Here is a 14717-nt window from a genome sequence, read left to right on the forward strand (position 1 = left end):
TTTCTTGAACTACGTGATAAAAAAAGATGTTGAATAGTGTAGTTGCCAGAGGACATACCTGTCACACCCCAAGGTGAACAGGAAATGACTCTGACTCCCGGTCACGCAGCTGTACCCGAGCTTATCCACCATCATGAAGGCCCTTAATGATTGTAAGCCGAGAAGTCAGGGACTCCAAAAGCACGAACAACCTCCGTACATACATACAGAACCATAAAAAAATACAGAGTTACATCCACAAATACCAACAAGGTAATTATCCGCCTTATAAGCCTTCACATACAGAGTTACATCCACAAATACCAACAAGGTAATTATCCGCCTTATAAGCCTTCACATACTTTCGGGGCAAGTGCTGTTCGCGAGTACCTACGAAGGCAGGGAGTGTGGTAGTACCACGCCCGACCGCCTTTGTCTTCCCAACGGAAATGTTTACACACTGCACCCGGGCACTTATTTGAGGCTAGGGGAAGCCCAGTTCAGATAATCGTCACCAATGTTGGCCGTGAGCGGGAATCGAACTCGGGTGGGCAGGGGGGGGGGGTTCGTAGCTCAGTGCGCTAACCACTGCGCCACCGCTATTTGCCCCCCCCCCACACACAAAGACACCAAGTTATAGCCTTAGAGCAGACGATTGGGGCTAGTGCTGTTTGGGAGCAGTCATCATCACAAGCCTCCCAACACGCGCGCGCTTGCAACGTTAGAGGGCAGACGCCGTCCTCCACCCTCCCTCGCCCCGTGAGTTCCCCCCCACATCCCCCACCACCCCCCCACCACCACCCCCCCCACCACCCCCCCACCCCCCCCCCACCACCCCCCCACCACCCCCACACCCCCCCCCCACCACCACCACCCCCGTGCGCGCCGCGTCACGTCCACGGTCGCGTTCCGGCTCCGCGGCTCCGGCTCCGGCGCGCCGCGCTCCGCTCCGCGCCTTCCGTGGCGCCGCGCTCTTCCCTCCGCGCAAACCAATCGCCATTGCTCGTCGTTGTTTATGAGCCCCGCGCTGAAGGCGAAGTTGACGCCGCTCGCGGGCACGCCGGAGTCGGTCTGGCCCAGCGCGCTACCCCCCTCTCCTCCTCCTCCTCCTCTCCCCACCGCTATCATCATCTTCTTCTGCCTTCGACGTCGTTATCATCATCATCAGCAGCATCGCCCGTCGAGAAGAATTACCCCAGCGTCCACGGGATCTGTAATCATCATTCGTGAGCCGCAACGGTGAAGAGACACTCGGCTGCCGGGAGGTGGAGGCCACGACTTGTGGGGGGGGGGGGTTGTTCATCATCATCATCGGAAGGTCTTCCTCCTCCTCTTTCATTCTTCTTATCTTCTCACCTCATTTCCCCGCTGCTTCATCTTCTTGTTCCTTCATCGTGACCGCGGCCGTAACCGCGATTGTGACCGCAAGGGAAGGCCCGATTCAGCTCCCGGGTGAAAACTCGGAGCAGCCGCTGTGGATTTAAAATTTTATTTTTTTCGTAGGTTGTGGTTGGCGGTGGCTGTGGTCGTGGTCTTGGTTGGTCTCTGCAGTGCTACAGCCTCTGGTTCGGCCATTTGGTCACACGCAGCCCCCAGGCGAGCGGCGTGCGTGTTGCACAGGGGGACACTCATCGATACTCGAGCAAGCCTTGAACGGAGGAAGGATATCGCACCAGCGCTGAGGTCGTGGTGAAGTGTGAAGTAGTCCATCGCGATGGAGTTACTGCTACTACTACGACTCTAGGACTGGTGGGTGGGTGGTGGTGGTGGAGAGAGAGAGATACTCGGTTCGTTCATCTGCCTCGCCTGGACGTACAACGCGGGTCTTTTGACACGAGGAGCCTTCGTGAAGGTGAACGAGCGTGGGACCCGTCTGTGTGTGGACATTGCCAAGGAGGAGGAGGTTCGTTACGAGCCCCCCTGCCATTTGAAGTAGAAGTGATTCAGGGAGGACCCCCCCCCCCCCCCCCCCCATTGCCTAAGAGAGTCAGGAGGGGGGCAACGGACGACACCAGCAGCAGGAGGAGGCCGCGGTGGTGGCGGTGGCGGCGGCGGCTCTGCTGTGGCTGGAACACGGTGGAGTGATTGAGGAGGGGGGCCCCATCGGTGGAGACATCATCGACAACAGCTACACCGCTACACCGAGCTTTCCTCGTCGTCGTGGGCCTGCGCACGGAGGGCTGTGGGAGCCTCCTCGGCTGGATGCGAGCATGAAGCCCGGCACACAGGGCCGCTGCATCGTGGCCGCCTTCACCGTGGCGTGGCTGCTCGCGGTGCTGGCCGTATCACCCACCTCGGCCATCAGTGAGTAACGGCGTGGGGGGCCCAGTGTGGGGGGGAGGGAGATGGGAGCCGGAGATTGGTTGGTCTGTCAGTGGCGCGAACACGCGTTGTTGTTGTTGTTAGCCTCCACGTACACGCGATTGATTGTGTGTGTGTGGCCTCGCCGCATCACACACACACACGCTTCGTATGTGTGGCCTTTGCCCCATGAACCCACCTCGGCCATCAGTGAGTAATTACTAATTCGGAATTCAGAGAGAGCTAACCGGATGGAGGTGGAGATTGGTGGTGTCACACGTGTTTGAGGAGCCCCTAGGCACACGCGAGAGGGCTGGCTGTGTGTGTGTTCTGACCGCATCAACCCACCTAGGTCTCATCGGTGACTAATGCGATCACTAATTAGGGATGCAAGGACGGGGAGAGAAGGATGGAGGTGGGGATTAAAGGTGTCCCGTGCACACGAACAGTGTTGTTGCCGTGCTCCGCATGAGCGCGAGAGTGCTGCGTCAGTGTGTGCGCACGTCTTGGTCGCGTGTGATCCAGCGCTTTGGAGGAAAAGGTTGATGGATCACGTCGAGATTTGTGAGCTTCCCAAACCATCCTCGCTGCCAGTTGGCCAGGGATGGCAGTGCAGCTCAGTGAGTTCGTGAACCCGTCTGTGTAAACCTTTACACGCCCACGATTGAGGATTTGATTTAAAAAAAACAGTAATGCATTGTAATGTTCAGTATAGTAATTGACTCCCTTATGCATGCTAGACACGACAGTATTAACAAGGCATTGGCCAAATATCCCAAATGCAGGGCCTGCCTGAAAAACACTCTTTAGTGTATCCAGGTGAGAATGCATTGAGCCTTACAAGTCTAGTTTTCAAGAGTGGCCTGGGTCAACAGTTCACAAATCTTTGAGGCTCATTTTATCCTGGATAAGTGAGTGATATTCCTGATGTCATTTATATATTTTTAAAATATATTTTTGTGGGGTGGAGCGGTAGTGCAGTAGTTGATGCACTTCACTTTACATTCCGGGCCATGACTAATCTCAGTGGTGAGGGATATCTGAACCGGACCTGGGTCCCAAACCCCCCACACCCTTCAATTCACCAAAGCTCACCGATCATCATGGTAAAGTGTGGTCAGGCAAACCCCGTGACTGACACGGTGTGGCAAGGCTTCTATCCAGCAGTCGATTGACAAGGCTGCCCATTACGTCTGATTGGAATATAAGATCGTTGTTTTGTGTCTTGAATTTCCATACCAACGTAAGGAAATTCAAGACATTACCAGTTAAGTGTTACACACTCGGCCATATCCGTCCACATGTTTATAACAGTTCGTACACAGCGTTACCTAAATATGTTGCAACACAGTTTTACCATCTCAGTATGACTTGCCCAATCTTTTCCAGGCATATTAGAATGTATCCATTCGGTCACTTTGGGAGGACCATTGTCTTAAACGTCGGTCCATCCAGACAGTGGTGGTCTAGTGTGGATGGTGAAGTGTTCTGGAAACCTGATGCGGGTAGGGCTCGTTTGAGCCGTTTGGATGGAATTCCTTAGTTGCTGCTGCTGTTGGATTTCATCATTATTCATTGACTAATGTCATTTACGCAGGTAAGAGACCTTAGATATTGGCTCCTTATATATACCATATATAGTTGCGCTGAAAAGAGGTGTGAGGGCCTGTTGAAATGCTTGTTAGCCTTCTGCAGCAAGGATATTAACCACCGATGCTCAAGCATTACGGCGAAGTGGCAGCCAAGGAATGAAACGCACCTAAGAAGGACACCCACCACGGAGAGATGGAACGATGGAATCGGCCATTGTACAGAGCGCTATATAGGTCGTTGCGTTATACGACCGTGAGAGATTGTGACAGCTTTGGGAGGCCGTCATCCAGCAGTGGAATTATCAATACTTGCTGTTGATTCATTGAGCAGAGGGAGAGGCTGACTTTGACTCGTTGCTTTACTGCCCTTGTTAAGTCATCGTGCCCTTTAGGGGGACGAACGTGAAGCCCAACAGGTGTGGCCAAGGAGTCGAGATAAGATTTCTGTTGCTTCCTGCTTGTTATTCTGTTAAGGACGGGTTATGCAACTTTGTTTATTGAGGGGTTAAGGGAGGAAAAAGGGAATTGAAATGGGTGAGTGCGTGTACAGGAAGTGGGTGTGTGTGCACCCCTGTCACGGTGACATGTAAGACTCGCATCGGGCAGACTCACCAGCAAGCCCTGCAGGTGAAATAGCTCGCCACTCTGATTGATTTCATCATGAAAGTGGGAGGGAGGAGAGCTGTGTGGCTCAGGACACTCTTTCAATCCCAGTCAAACAATTACCCGCACGTGATATGACCACGGCCATTCACAATTAGGCTGGGTATGATGCTTGTGATGACTCTTGCCTACCCCTACCCAACCCCCTAACTGAAATACAAAGTAAAGTTTTTATTTTTATAATAGCAAATGTGTTTTTCCTTCAGCGAGGGTGCCCTTGGTTAAAGGAAGTGTCCGTGTATTATTGTGCTTGTTTACAGTAGTTATTCCTTTTAGTTGTCTCGTGTGTGATTGATGTTTGGCACGCCCCTTTGTTTAAGGGGCCCACCGTGGCGAGGAAATGTTAACTACCTCGCTTCCTTTGCAGGAGGTCGGGGGTTCGAGCCCGACCCTGATGCCTGCTGTATATTTGGAGTTTGCGTATTCTCCCCATGGTTGCGTGGATTTTTTATATGTTGCTATAAATGTCCAAATGATGAGCCACTTTGTTGAGCTATCATTTGTGGGCAGTTCGCTTTTGAACAATAAGTTAATACCTCGGTGGGCTTTGTCTGGTAGGATGGGGTTTAGTTTTATTTGTATGTGTTTGGATGATTGTTTACCTTTCTTGTACCTTGCACTCCTATCGTGTTTTTGTTTTGTTTGTTGTAACGTTCTTACCCCGTGCCCCTACTGGACATCTGTGAAAATAGCTTTATACATCATCAGATTCCTCCAGTATAAATAAACAAAATATTCTGATTCAGTTTGGCCCCACGTGCATGGTAGATTTTTCAAGAACTGCATTGAGTTCCTGCCCTTGGATCGCAGGCGCAGTAGATCACGACAGCGATCCGTCGGGTTTTTTAGGCAAGGGTTGGTGGATCACGGTGAGATTTACGAGAGCCACCAAAGGTGTTTGGGCTCTCGCCAAATGGCAAGGAAATGGAAAGTACAGCAAGTGGGGTTGTGAACCCCATCCGAACTGACCTGTAGTGAATGTTATTGCTTCATATGCATGGCAGGTTTTCTCCAGGCACCCTGGTTTCCTACGATATGCAAAACTTTATTTAGAAAGGAATTGGCCAAAATCCCAAAGCAGGACAAGCCTAAATACAGTTTTGAGCCTTAGAGAGACTTTCCTGTGTAAATACATTACATAATCGTTAGTTTTTTTATATACACATTGAAGCCCTTTTCACTGAGCAGTGCTCGGCCAATTGAATTTCCTTGATTATTTTTTGATGTTAATGGTAATAACGATGATGATGATGATCAAAACGAAGACGGTAGTTTAGGCGATGTTATTTTTCCACTCCGCAGTCGCTTATCAAGTTTACATCTCTTTGACGGCGAGAGTCCAGGTCACGTGACTTGTCGGGTGATTTGTGTTCGCTAAGCGAGCACACACACACACCCTCCTTACCAAAGTCAAAGATCCCCCCCGTGTGTTTAGCCTCAGCAGATTGTTTTGGGGCAAGTGCTGTTAGCGAGCACCCTATTGAAGGTCAACACGGCACACGAGGGGCTCGGTGGCCAGCGCCCGCCCCCGGTCGCTTTTGTCTTCCCGCTGCTAATGTTTACACATCGCACCAGGTACTTATGTAAGGCAGAGTCGACTTAGGGGAGGCGCTAGACCGGTTTTTACATTCGTCACTGATGTCGGATGTGAGCGAGAATCGAACTCGGGTCGCCAGGTTCGTAGCGCAGTGTGCAAACAACGGCACCACGACCATTCCCCTTCCTTATCCCCCATACACACACCCGACTTACCCACACACACTGCTTTAAGCAAGCGCCTATAAAGGTCGTCACTGCATAAAGGTTGGCAGCGTCAACAACGTGCGCGCCTCACTGCCATTGTTTCTAACACACCGGCTCGTCATTGTAGTCCGAGTCGACCTAGAGGAGAACCCAAGCCACCGACAGGAGCCCCACATTTACACCAAAAGATACGACGATAGTGACCCAAGTTTAGTCGTGTAAACTGTGAAAACACCTAAACCGCGGGGCCAAAGTGCTTGTTAACTCACACTCTGTTAAGGCCGGAACGGCACCCAAGGGGGAGCGGGGTGGTGTGGTCGACCACAACACCCCCGCCGCCTTTGACCTCCTCCATTGCCCTCGCTCCCTGAACCCACACAGGCCTGGAGACTGCTGGGATGGGTGCTCGCTAATAGCACCCGCCTCAACAGTCCGCTTTTCCCCCTTCCCCGGTTAAGAAACATGCGTTGAGATTATTTATATACAAATTGGCCTCTTATAAGCCACTTCGTTTAGCTATCATCTGTGGCCAGGTCGCTTCTGACAAAAAAAAGCCAATAGCTCGGTAGGCCTTACCTGGTAAAATAAAAATAGATAATGTTTTCGTGATTTGTTTACCTTTGCTATACTTTCCACTCTTATCGTTTTTTCGTATTGTTTGTTGTCATAACTTTGTGACCCGCCCCTACTGAAGACCTGTGAAAAGAGCTTCATTGCTTTTTGGGATTCCTCCTGCAGTCTAAATAAATATTCTGATTTTGGAAAGAGCTATTGTAAGGCATTTCGTAATGTCAGTGGATGCAAATACACGGGGGCATGGGACTAACAATGCAAGTGTCAGTGCTGTGAGCCTTTTCATGTGGGCCATACACGTGGATTGTATTTATGTACACGGTGCTTGTACACAGCCAGGCAGACAGTTTAGTTTACAGCTCTTTGTCAATCCACTGCTGGATGAAGGCTGCTCCCTGCCCACGCCCTGATGTATCAGTCATGGGGGTTGTTTCACGATACTTCACCATGCTGGTCAGTACGGGTTGATGAAGGCAGGGGGCCCAGGCCCAGTGCAGCTATCACTCTCCGCTGATCTTAGCTGTGGCAAGGAGTTGAACTTATGTGCGCTAAGTGTTGTAGTAAGTGCTCTGACCGCTTTTTAATGGCTTCATTTTCACACTTCATGGGAATCGGATCATTTGGTTCACTGATGATGGGAATCGTTTGTGAGTTGTTTATCACAGGACTCAAAGCAAATGTAGAACCATAGACTGAGCCTTCCCAAATGAGTGAAGCCAGTCAACTTCCTGAGCCTTACATTTCGCAGCGCAACGAGAGGCTTTTGGGATTTTTATCGTGATATAAGCATAGCCCATATTTCAATTATTGTTTTGCCAAATTTCTAATTTTGTTTGGCCAGATAGAACGTCATCAGTCGTGATCACGTGTATGTGTGCTGTGTGCATTAGATGTGTTTACTATTGGGGGTGTAAAGACTCAAACCCTGCCCATCTGGCAACTCTCTCACACTTATACTCAAGAATAAATGTATTTTTATCCAACGTTGTGAATTGTAGCGGCCTCTAGTAGCTGCACAGTTCACACAGACACAACGCCAAAAGACAACAACCCACATCGATTACATTGCGTCGATAGGTGCACGGTGTATCATAAGCATAATCAATATATTAATAGGTTGTTCGACGTAGCTTATGTGCATTTGTACTGTATGTTGTTGATAGAGGCTGAGTCAATACACTGGGCAGTGTAAAGCTTCCGCCACGAAGGGAGCAATGTTTAACCCTGCAGGAGTCGTCCAATAACAACTGCACAGGAGAACAAAACACACACTCAACGTAGCGCTCCTAAACCATGAATGCACAGTCCACCAATTGAGACTTTAAATAACCCACTGAAATCACCACCATCATCATCATTGATTCAAGATCAATCCACTGTTGGATTAAGGCCTCCCCTTTCGCCATTTCTCACCATTCGGCAATGTAACAATCCACCTTACATCTGTAAACAAAATTATTTTATTGCACCATCTCCGCAGTGCGCGGCCTCTCGGGCGCGATTATGTCCCTTCAGATAAATGTACGTACTGTGTATGTTGAACTTCTTTTGCATGGTAAGAATTGATAAGAAAAAATAACTTACGTTTCCCATTTGTTTGACCATTCTTCACCACGCGAGTCGGTGCGGGTTGGGAAGAGGAGCGGCAGCGTAGTGGTTGGCACACCACATTACGGACCCGGCGAACCGAGTTCAATTCCCGCTCACGACCAATAATAGTGGCGAATATTTGAACCACTATTGGGCCTCCCCTAGGTCGATTCAGCCTTACATGAATACCTGGTATGGCGTGTAAACATTACCACTGGGGAGACACGTGTACCGTGCTTGCTTTCATAGGTGCTCATTAACGGCACTTGCCCCAACAATCTGTTAAAGGCTATATGAGGGATGAATTGTCTTTGTGAAGTTGAACAGTGGCATTGGTTCGGATATGGCTCGTCACTTTTATTTTTTAGCCGTGGCCCAAATTTGAACATGGATCGCTGGTTTCACCATTCATTGCGATAATCACTCTATCACCGCCGCTCTGTAAGGTCCCGATAACTCCTGATGTTGATGTCCATTGTTGGGTTCGTTGGGTCTCCCTGGCAAATGAGATACCCAGCCTTGAGTGAGACGAAGAAGGGCGAGTGAGATGAAGGGTCATTGCATGAAACATGAGCCTAATACACGGTGAACTCTTGTTTTATCCTGGGTACTGGGGGTGGAGATATGGCCTGTATAAAACCAAAACAACCTACGTATTATTATGCTTGGTTCTTTCGGTAAAGTCACGTAGAAGGGAAACAATAAAAATATAAAACAATAAAATTCTCACGACGTTTCGACTGCAACACAAGCAATCATCATCAGGTGTGAAAACCACAGCAAGAAAATTTTGAAAAAAGTTAAAATTTTGAAAAAAGTGGCAAATTTTATTGTTTTATATTTTTATTATTTTATTGTTTCCCTTCTACGTGACTTTACCGAAAGAACCAATAATATGAATCCCTGCAGTCATGAAAGCTTTAAATCAAAATTTTGCCTACGTATTGTAAAACATTTCAGCGAGGCTGTAATTCCGTATTGTTTACTTTTGTGGAATAGGGTTAAAGACCCGTGGAATGTTTCGTCTGTTTTTATTATTTATTAAGGTGATCAGTCACTGAGTCACGACTGATGAGCGACTAATAATACCCAGCAGAGGATTGGGCGAGCGTGAAATATCGTACGTTATATTATTTTCCTTTTGTAGCAACCACGGATAACCCACATGCAGAGCATCGATAGTTGACCGCGCGTCTGTGTAGTATGTGGTTGCGTTGTATGAGGTAGTGCGGTTAACGTGGAGGAAGCTTTTTTACGGTGGAGGGGATCGATTTTTTGTGCGCATGTAGCGAAGCGGTTCCTCAACCGTGCGCCTACAATCCCAGCCGCCCAAGTTCAATTCCCTGCCCCATGCATTGGGAAATGTGGCCCGACGGGGTTCTTAATATCACGAAGCTCCGACGAAATACCACCGAACTCACCGTGCCCTTTCCACCCCGTCATTGTATCCATTGGTGATGATAGAGGGCACCGCCAGATGTTTTTGGCCAGTTTGTTGTTGGCAATCCCCCCTCCTGTTTGACTCGCAGCGGGAATATTCACTGTGAAACGCAGCAAAGAGGTTCTTGTTTGATCTGTTTTGAGTAACGCGACCGCTGTGATGTTCGTTACAAACGCCCGCCCCATTTGTTATTGAAAAACTTTGCGTGGACGGTGGAGACTTTTGAGCAGACGCTCTTGTGACATCGGCATCCTCCGAATGCACTCTTTGCCGAAAGCATTAATGGTTTCGGACCTGCTTAACATTGTTTGGCTGCCAATGCTCCGCACTTATTCACGCGCGTGTTATATAAGTTACAAGTTCGGTTTTCCAACTTTTTATTTAAATCAATCGCATATGGGGGCGTCGGCATTTCTGTCCCATGGCTTGAAAATACTTAACGGGAAGTAAAGTCTCTCTGCCCAAAGGTGTTAATCTGCCCACTTTTATTGGTGTCTCCCATAGATGCAAACTGCTAATTTTGGTCATGGTGAGCTATATATATACTTCTCCGTATCCCTGTCTCTATCTACTCTTCAACCACAATTTTTGTCATCATCCCGTTATTTCTCTATCTGCTGCTGGATGAAAGCCTTCTGACATTGTCGTCCAGTGCTGTTTACCATCCATCTCACTCCTGCACACGAACAGATCTCAACGCTCCACATCTCCAGGAGTCCCCGATCACTCCACCGATTATATATTTATCGGTGTCCATGACTCGACCAGTCGGACAACGCGAAAATAGTTGGGGTGAAAAATCATGTCGCGTGTGTCGCTGGACGGGCGGCGGTGGGGCTTACCGACGCCATGGGCATCATCAGCCATGGCTCGCTGGGTGTGGGTTGTAGAGGGGGGAGGGTTCCCCACCTTCGGGCGGCAGAGATGTCAGGGCGCCCGTCATTTTTAAACGGGCCTGAATAATCGGCTACAAAAAAAGTAGTTGATTTACAATTCAAGCATTCCAGTTGTAGGCGACGCAGTGATTGTCGAGCGAGCCTGAGAATTCTGGGGTGTTTAGCAATGTAACCTGGTGCAAGCCGCCAACAGCACGAGTTTTACGAAATGTTGCCACAGGGATGTGGCATGTCCGTGGTAGGTCACCTCCTTGGCCTTGCTGTGTGCCCCACGGGAGAGATTGGACGGTGTGTGTCTCTCACATCTGTGTGGTGTGCACGCGCTGTGTTAGCGCTGAAGCAAAATCACGATTATTTTACTTGAAACGCAGGCAACCGTGTCTGTTTAAAATTAACTTTCCCCAGCTTGAAGTACTTAATGCGCTTGGCTTGTGCGTTTGTTTATGCATATATGTGCGCGCACGGGGTAAGCAGTGGTTGAAAGCGTACTGCACTGTGAACCTGGTGACCCGAGTTCGATTCCCGGTCACAGCACACACCAGTGGTGAGTGGTATCTCGGCCGGTCCTGGCCCCCTGCTCCCTTTGACCAACCTGCACCGGCCAGTGTGGTGAAGTATAGTCAAACAAGACCCCCACAACTTACACTTCTGGGGTATACCTTAATTCCGCAGTCGATTGACAACTTAATATTCAAATTGGGTGGGAGCGGTGGTGCACAGGTTAGCGCACCACACTTCGAACTCAGGCTGCCTGAGTTCGACTCTGGGTCACGGCTGCCATCAGTAGAGAGTAGTATGTGAACCGGTCCTGGTCATTCATCCTTTAGCCATCACTGAGCAGTACGGTGAAGTATGCTCAAACCACCTTCATGACTGACACGGCATAGGAAGGCCTTCACCCAGGAGTGGATTATTTATAATATATATGCGGACGGCTTGAAGCGCCACAGCAACAGATAGAAAGGGAAATACTTAACCTGTGGTAATGAAGTGGGTAGGCAGGGATTTTTTGGGGGAGGGGTTGAGTGTGTGTGACGGGCAGACTGCGCCGGTGATTGATTTACGGCATGGTGCCACAGGTCAACAGCTGTGGACTCCCGAAGTTCGCGTGCCCACGTTTAATATCCCATAAACCCCGGCGACCTCGCGCGCCGACACGCGCCATTAACGCTTCGTGAAGATAACTTACGTACGCTCGTTTTTTATTGTTGTTGCCTGCCTTTTTTTCGGCCTTAAATGATTTTTGTTCTTTTGCTCTTTCATTGAAAACGGTGAAGGTAATGAATGGAATCTCCTTTTTTATTTATTTTTGTCTTCTCTGTCACTCGGCATTCTATTGGCGTAATCCTCAACAGATTTTAATGGGACATGAACCAAATCATTTGTCAGGCAACGGGGAGGACGGGTTGTTGGTCCCTGTTGTCGGGAAGAGAGAGGAAAAACAAATCCGCCATCTTGAAATAAAATGGTGGCCATTTTTGTCCACCCCAAAAAACGAGTGAGGGTGAGTGAACTTGCACTTCTAGACGTGCTAGAAGGCTCTGAATTGTCACAAACATGGTCAAGTTGATGCCTACAACGAGCACAATCTGAAAACTTAAATTTTATATTTGCCCCTCCCCCCATTTGGGTCTCCCAAAATGGAAGGATGAGTTCACTTGACTTTCAGAAGAGCTAGAAAACTCTAATTTTGCGCAAATATAGCCAAAACAACAAAACTGCAAAGTAATTGTTTTTGCTTCCCCTACTTTGGCCCCCAAATTACACATTAGCGTAGACTTGAGGTTAAATAACGATGACTGTATATATTTGCGGCAGTTGCCCAAAATATCACTTGGAGGAAGTGCAACGGCGATTACAGAGAATAACCTTTGTTTTCAGGTAAAAACGAACATCGTGAAACAATGTTAACATAACAATACGTTAACACGGAGAGTTTAACACAGCCCTTGGTTGAAAAGGGATCTTCCGAGCGCACACTCAGCTGACAGCTGCAACTGCCATACCGTGCCACAGCATCAACAATGTTAGCAATGCCTCAAACGTTTGGCTTATAAGTTATTAATGTCGATGCGAGCATGCACCGAGGGTTATGTAAATGACTGAAATCCCTATGGCTGTGCGACTTCAAAGAACAGTTATGAGAAAAAGCGACATCGCCCACGATCCCGTTTCCGTGTTTTCTGTCTCACAATTCTCCGAGCGGCGATTGCAAAGTGGTGGCACAGGCGTTGGTGTGCTGCCCATGCCACACACCCGAGTTTGATTCCTGGCCACGGCTGTTTTCAGTGGCGAGCGATATCCGAACCGTCCCTGGTCTCACCCCTCCCCCGGTCCCCCACCCGCCCTTCACCAACGCTCGCAGTGACCAGCGTGGTGAAGTACGGGCAATAACAACGGCGTGGAGAGGCCTGCATCCCGTAGCGGATTCACAACAAGCTTTACACACACACGCAACACAATTCAATCCCTGGGGGAAAAAAAATGGGTCTCTTTGCAGCCTGAACTGCAGCTGCTGTTGCTGCGGCTATGACTGTTGCTGCTGCAGGTGTAGGCTGTGGCACTTGTTGTTGTTGGGTTCTGCCGATGTCCGTCTCCACTCGGAAGCCATCCCTCATCTGGAGAGTACAGCATTTCCTCCACCTCCGATACAATCCGGGGCCAGCACCTGTAGCAAACAAACACGGAGGGACTTTCTGCTCACATCTGGATACCCATGCAGCGAAACACCAGTGCTTGTTTTGTTTCATTATACTTATTTTTATATTGCAGTTGATAAATGCAAGTATGTGAAAAAAAATTGAAATGTATCAATGACAATAGTTTACACACACTTGCGGGCATATGTCACCCTTACAGAAGAAGGTTAGTTGGCAGAAACATAAGTTCTTTCCATTCAATGCAGATGTGTTTATTTGGTTTATGTGTGTGTGAGAATACACAAAGCTACACACATAAAACTACGAGAACAAAAACAGTACGATGATGAGGTTGATTTTAGATATGGCGAGGACGACGATGATGTTGATGATGCCTGTGATGATGATGATGATGACATTGATCTGAGTGTCAGTGATAATGCTGGTGAAGATGACTGATGATATTGCTGATCATGAAGAGATGATGCTGGTCGTGATGATGACACTGGTGATAACGGTGCGTCACTGCTACAGGATGCGTTTTGAGCAAGCGGGTGAGCGAGTAAGCGAGCTGCAACCTGCCAATCCTTGACTCTCTCGCGCTCGGCTGTCTCTGTCTCCCTCTCCCACTCGCGCAGTCTGCTCGAGCATGGACGTGCGGAACACCGTGTCTCAGCTGAAGCAGCTTGAGAACTGCACCATCATCGAGGGCTACCTGCAGATCCTGCTCATCCGCGACCCCAGCCCCAGCTACTTCCGTGGGATCAGCTTCCCCAACCTCACCATGATCACCGACTACCTGCTCCTCTTCCGTGTCTACGGTCTCGAGAGCCTCAAGGACCTCTTCCCGAACCTCGCCGTCATCCGTGGCAACCGCCTCTTCTACAACTACGCCCTCGTCGTCTTTGAGATGCTCAGCCTCAAGGTGGAGCAGAAGTCGCTTCGCCCCTTGTTCCACGTGGCCGAGGGCGTGTGGTCCGTGTCTCACTGTGCCGTGTCTCCCCGTGCTGTGATAGACTGGCACCACTGCGCTGCCTGGGTTGGCTGGTTGTGCGGTGTGATCTGTGTCTGCGTGCCGTGCGGCACCTGTCCGTGAAATCCTGTCAAAGACGCATCTTGGTTCCTTCCTTCCCTGTGATTCCTCCTGGTGTTGTTTATTAAGCACTAGCTTTACTACGCGGCTTCGCCCGGGACTTGGATTCACCACGCCCTGCCGCCTTTGTCTCCCCACACCAGTTAATTGTTTGAGGCTGAGTCGACCTAGGGGAGGCCCAGGACCGGTTCAAATAATCGTCACCGG

At 49.3% G+C, this 14717-nt stretch overlaps 1 protein-coding gene across 3 annotated transcripts in view; it reads left to right on the plus strand.

Annotated features, from left to right (window-relative positions):
• The first annotated feature begins 900 nt into the window (after positions 1 to 900).
• LOC116950613 (insulin-like growth factor 1 receptor) overlaps positions 901 to 14717 on the plus strand; it is a 125705-nt gene continuing 111888 nt past the window's right edge. For 2 of the 3 annotated variants that reach the window (XM_076073034.1, XM_076073035.1), the window contains exons 1-2: positions 2296 to 2490; positions 14056 to 14342. In XM_076073034.1, the coding sequence (XP_075929149.1) occupies positions 2325 to 2490; positions 14056 to 14342 (453 nt within the window). In that variant the 5' untranslated portion in view covers positions 2296 to 2324. The other variant, XM_032968519.2, reaches the window with a different exon arrangement.

The sequence above is a fragment of the Petromyzon marinus genome, chromosome 40 (assembly GCF_048934315.1).
Source record: "Petromyzon marinus isolate PM22_M1 ecotype Great Lakes invasive population chromosome 40, UKy_Petmar_22M1.pri1.0, whole genome shotgun sequence".
NCBI lineage: Eukaryota > Metazoa > Chordata > Hyperoartia > Petromyzontiformes > Petromyzontidae > Petromyzon > Petromyzon marinus.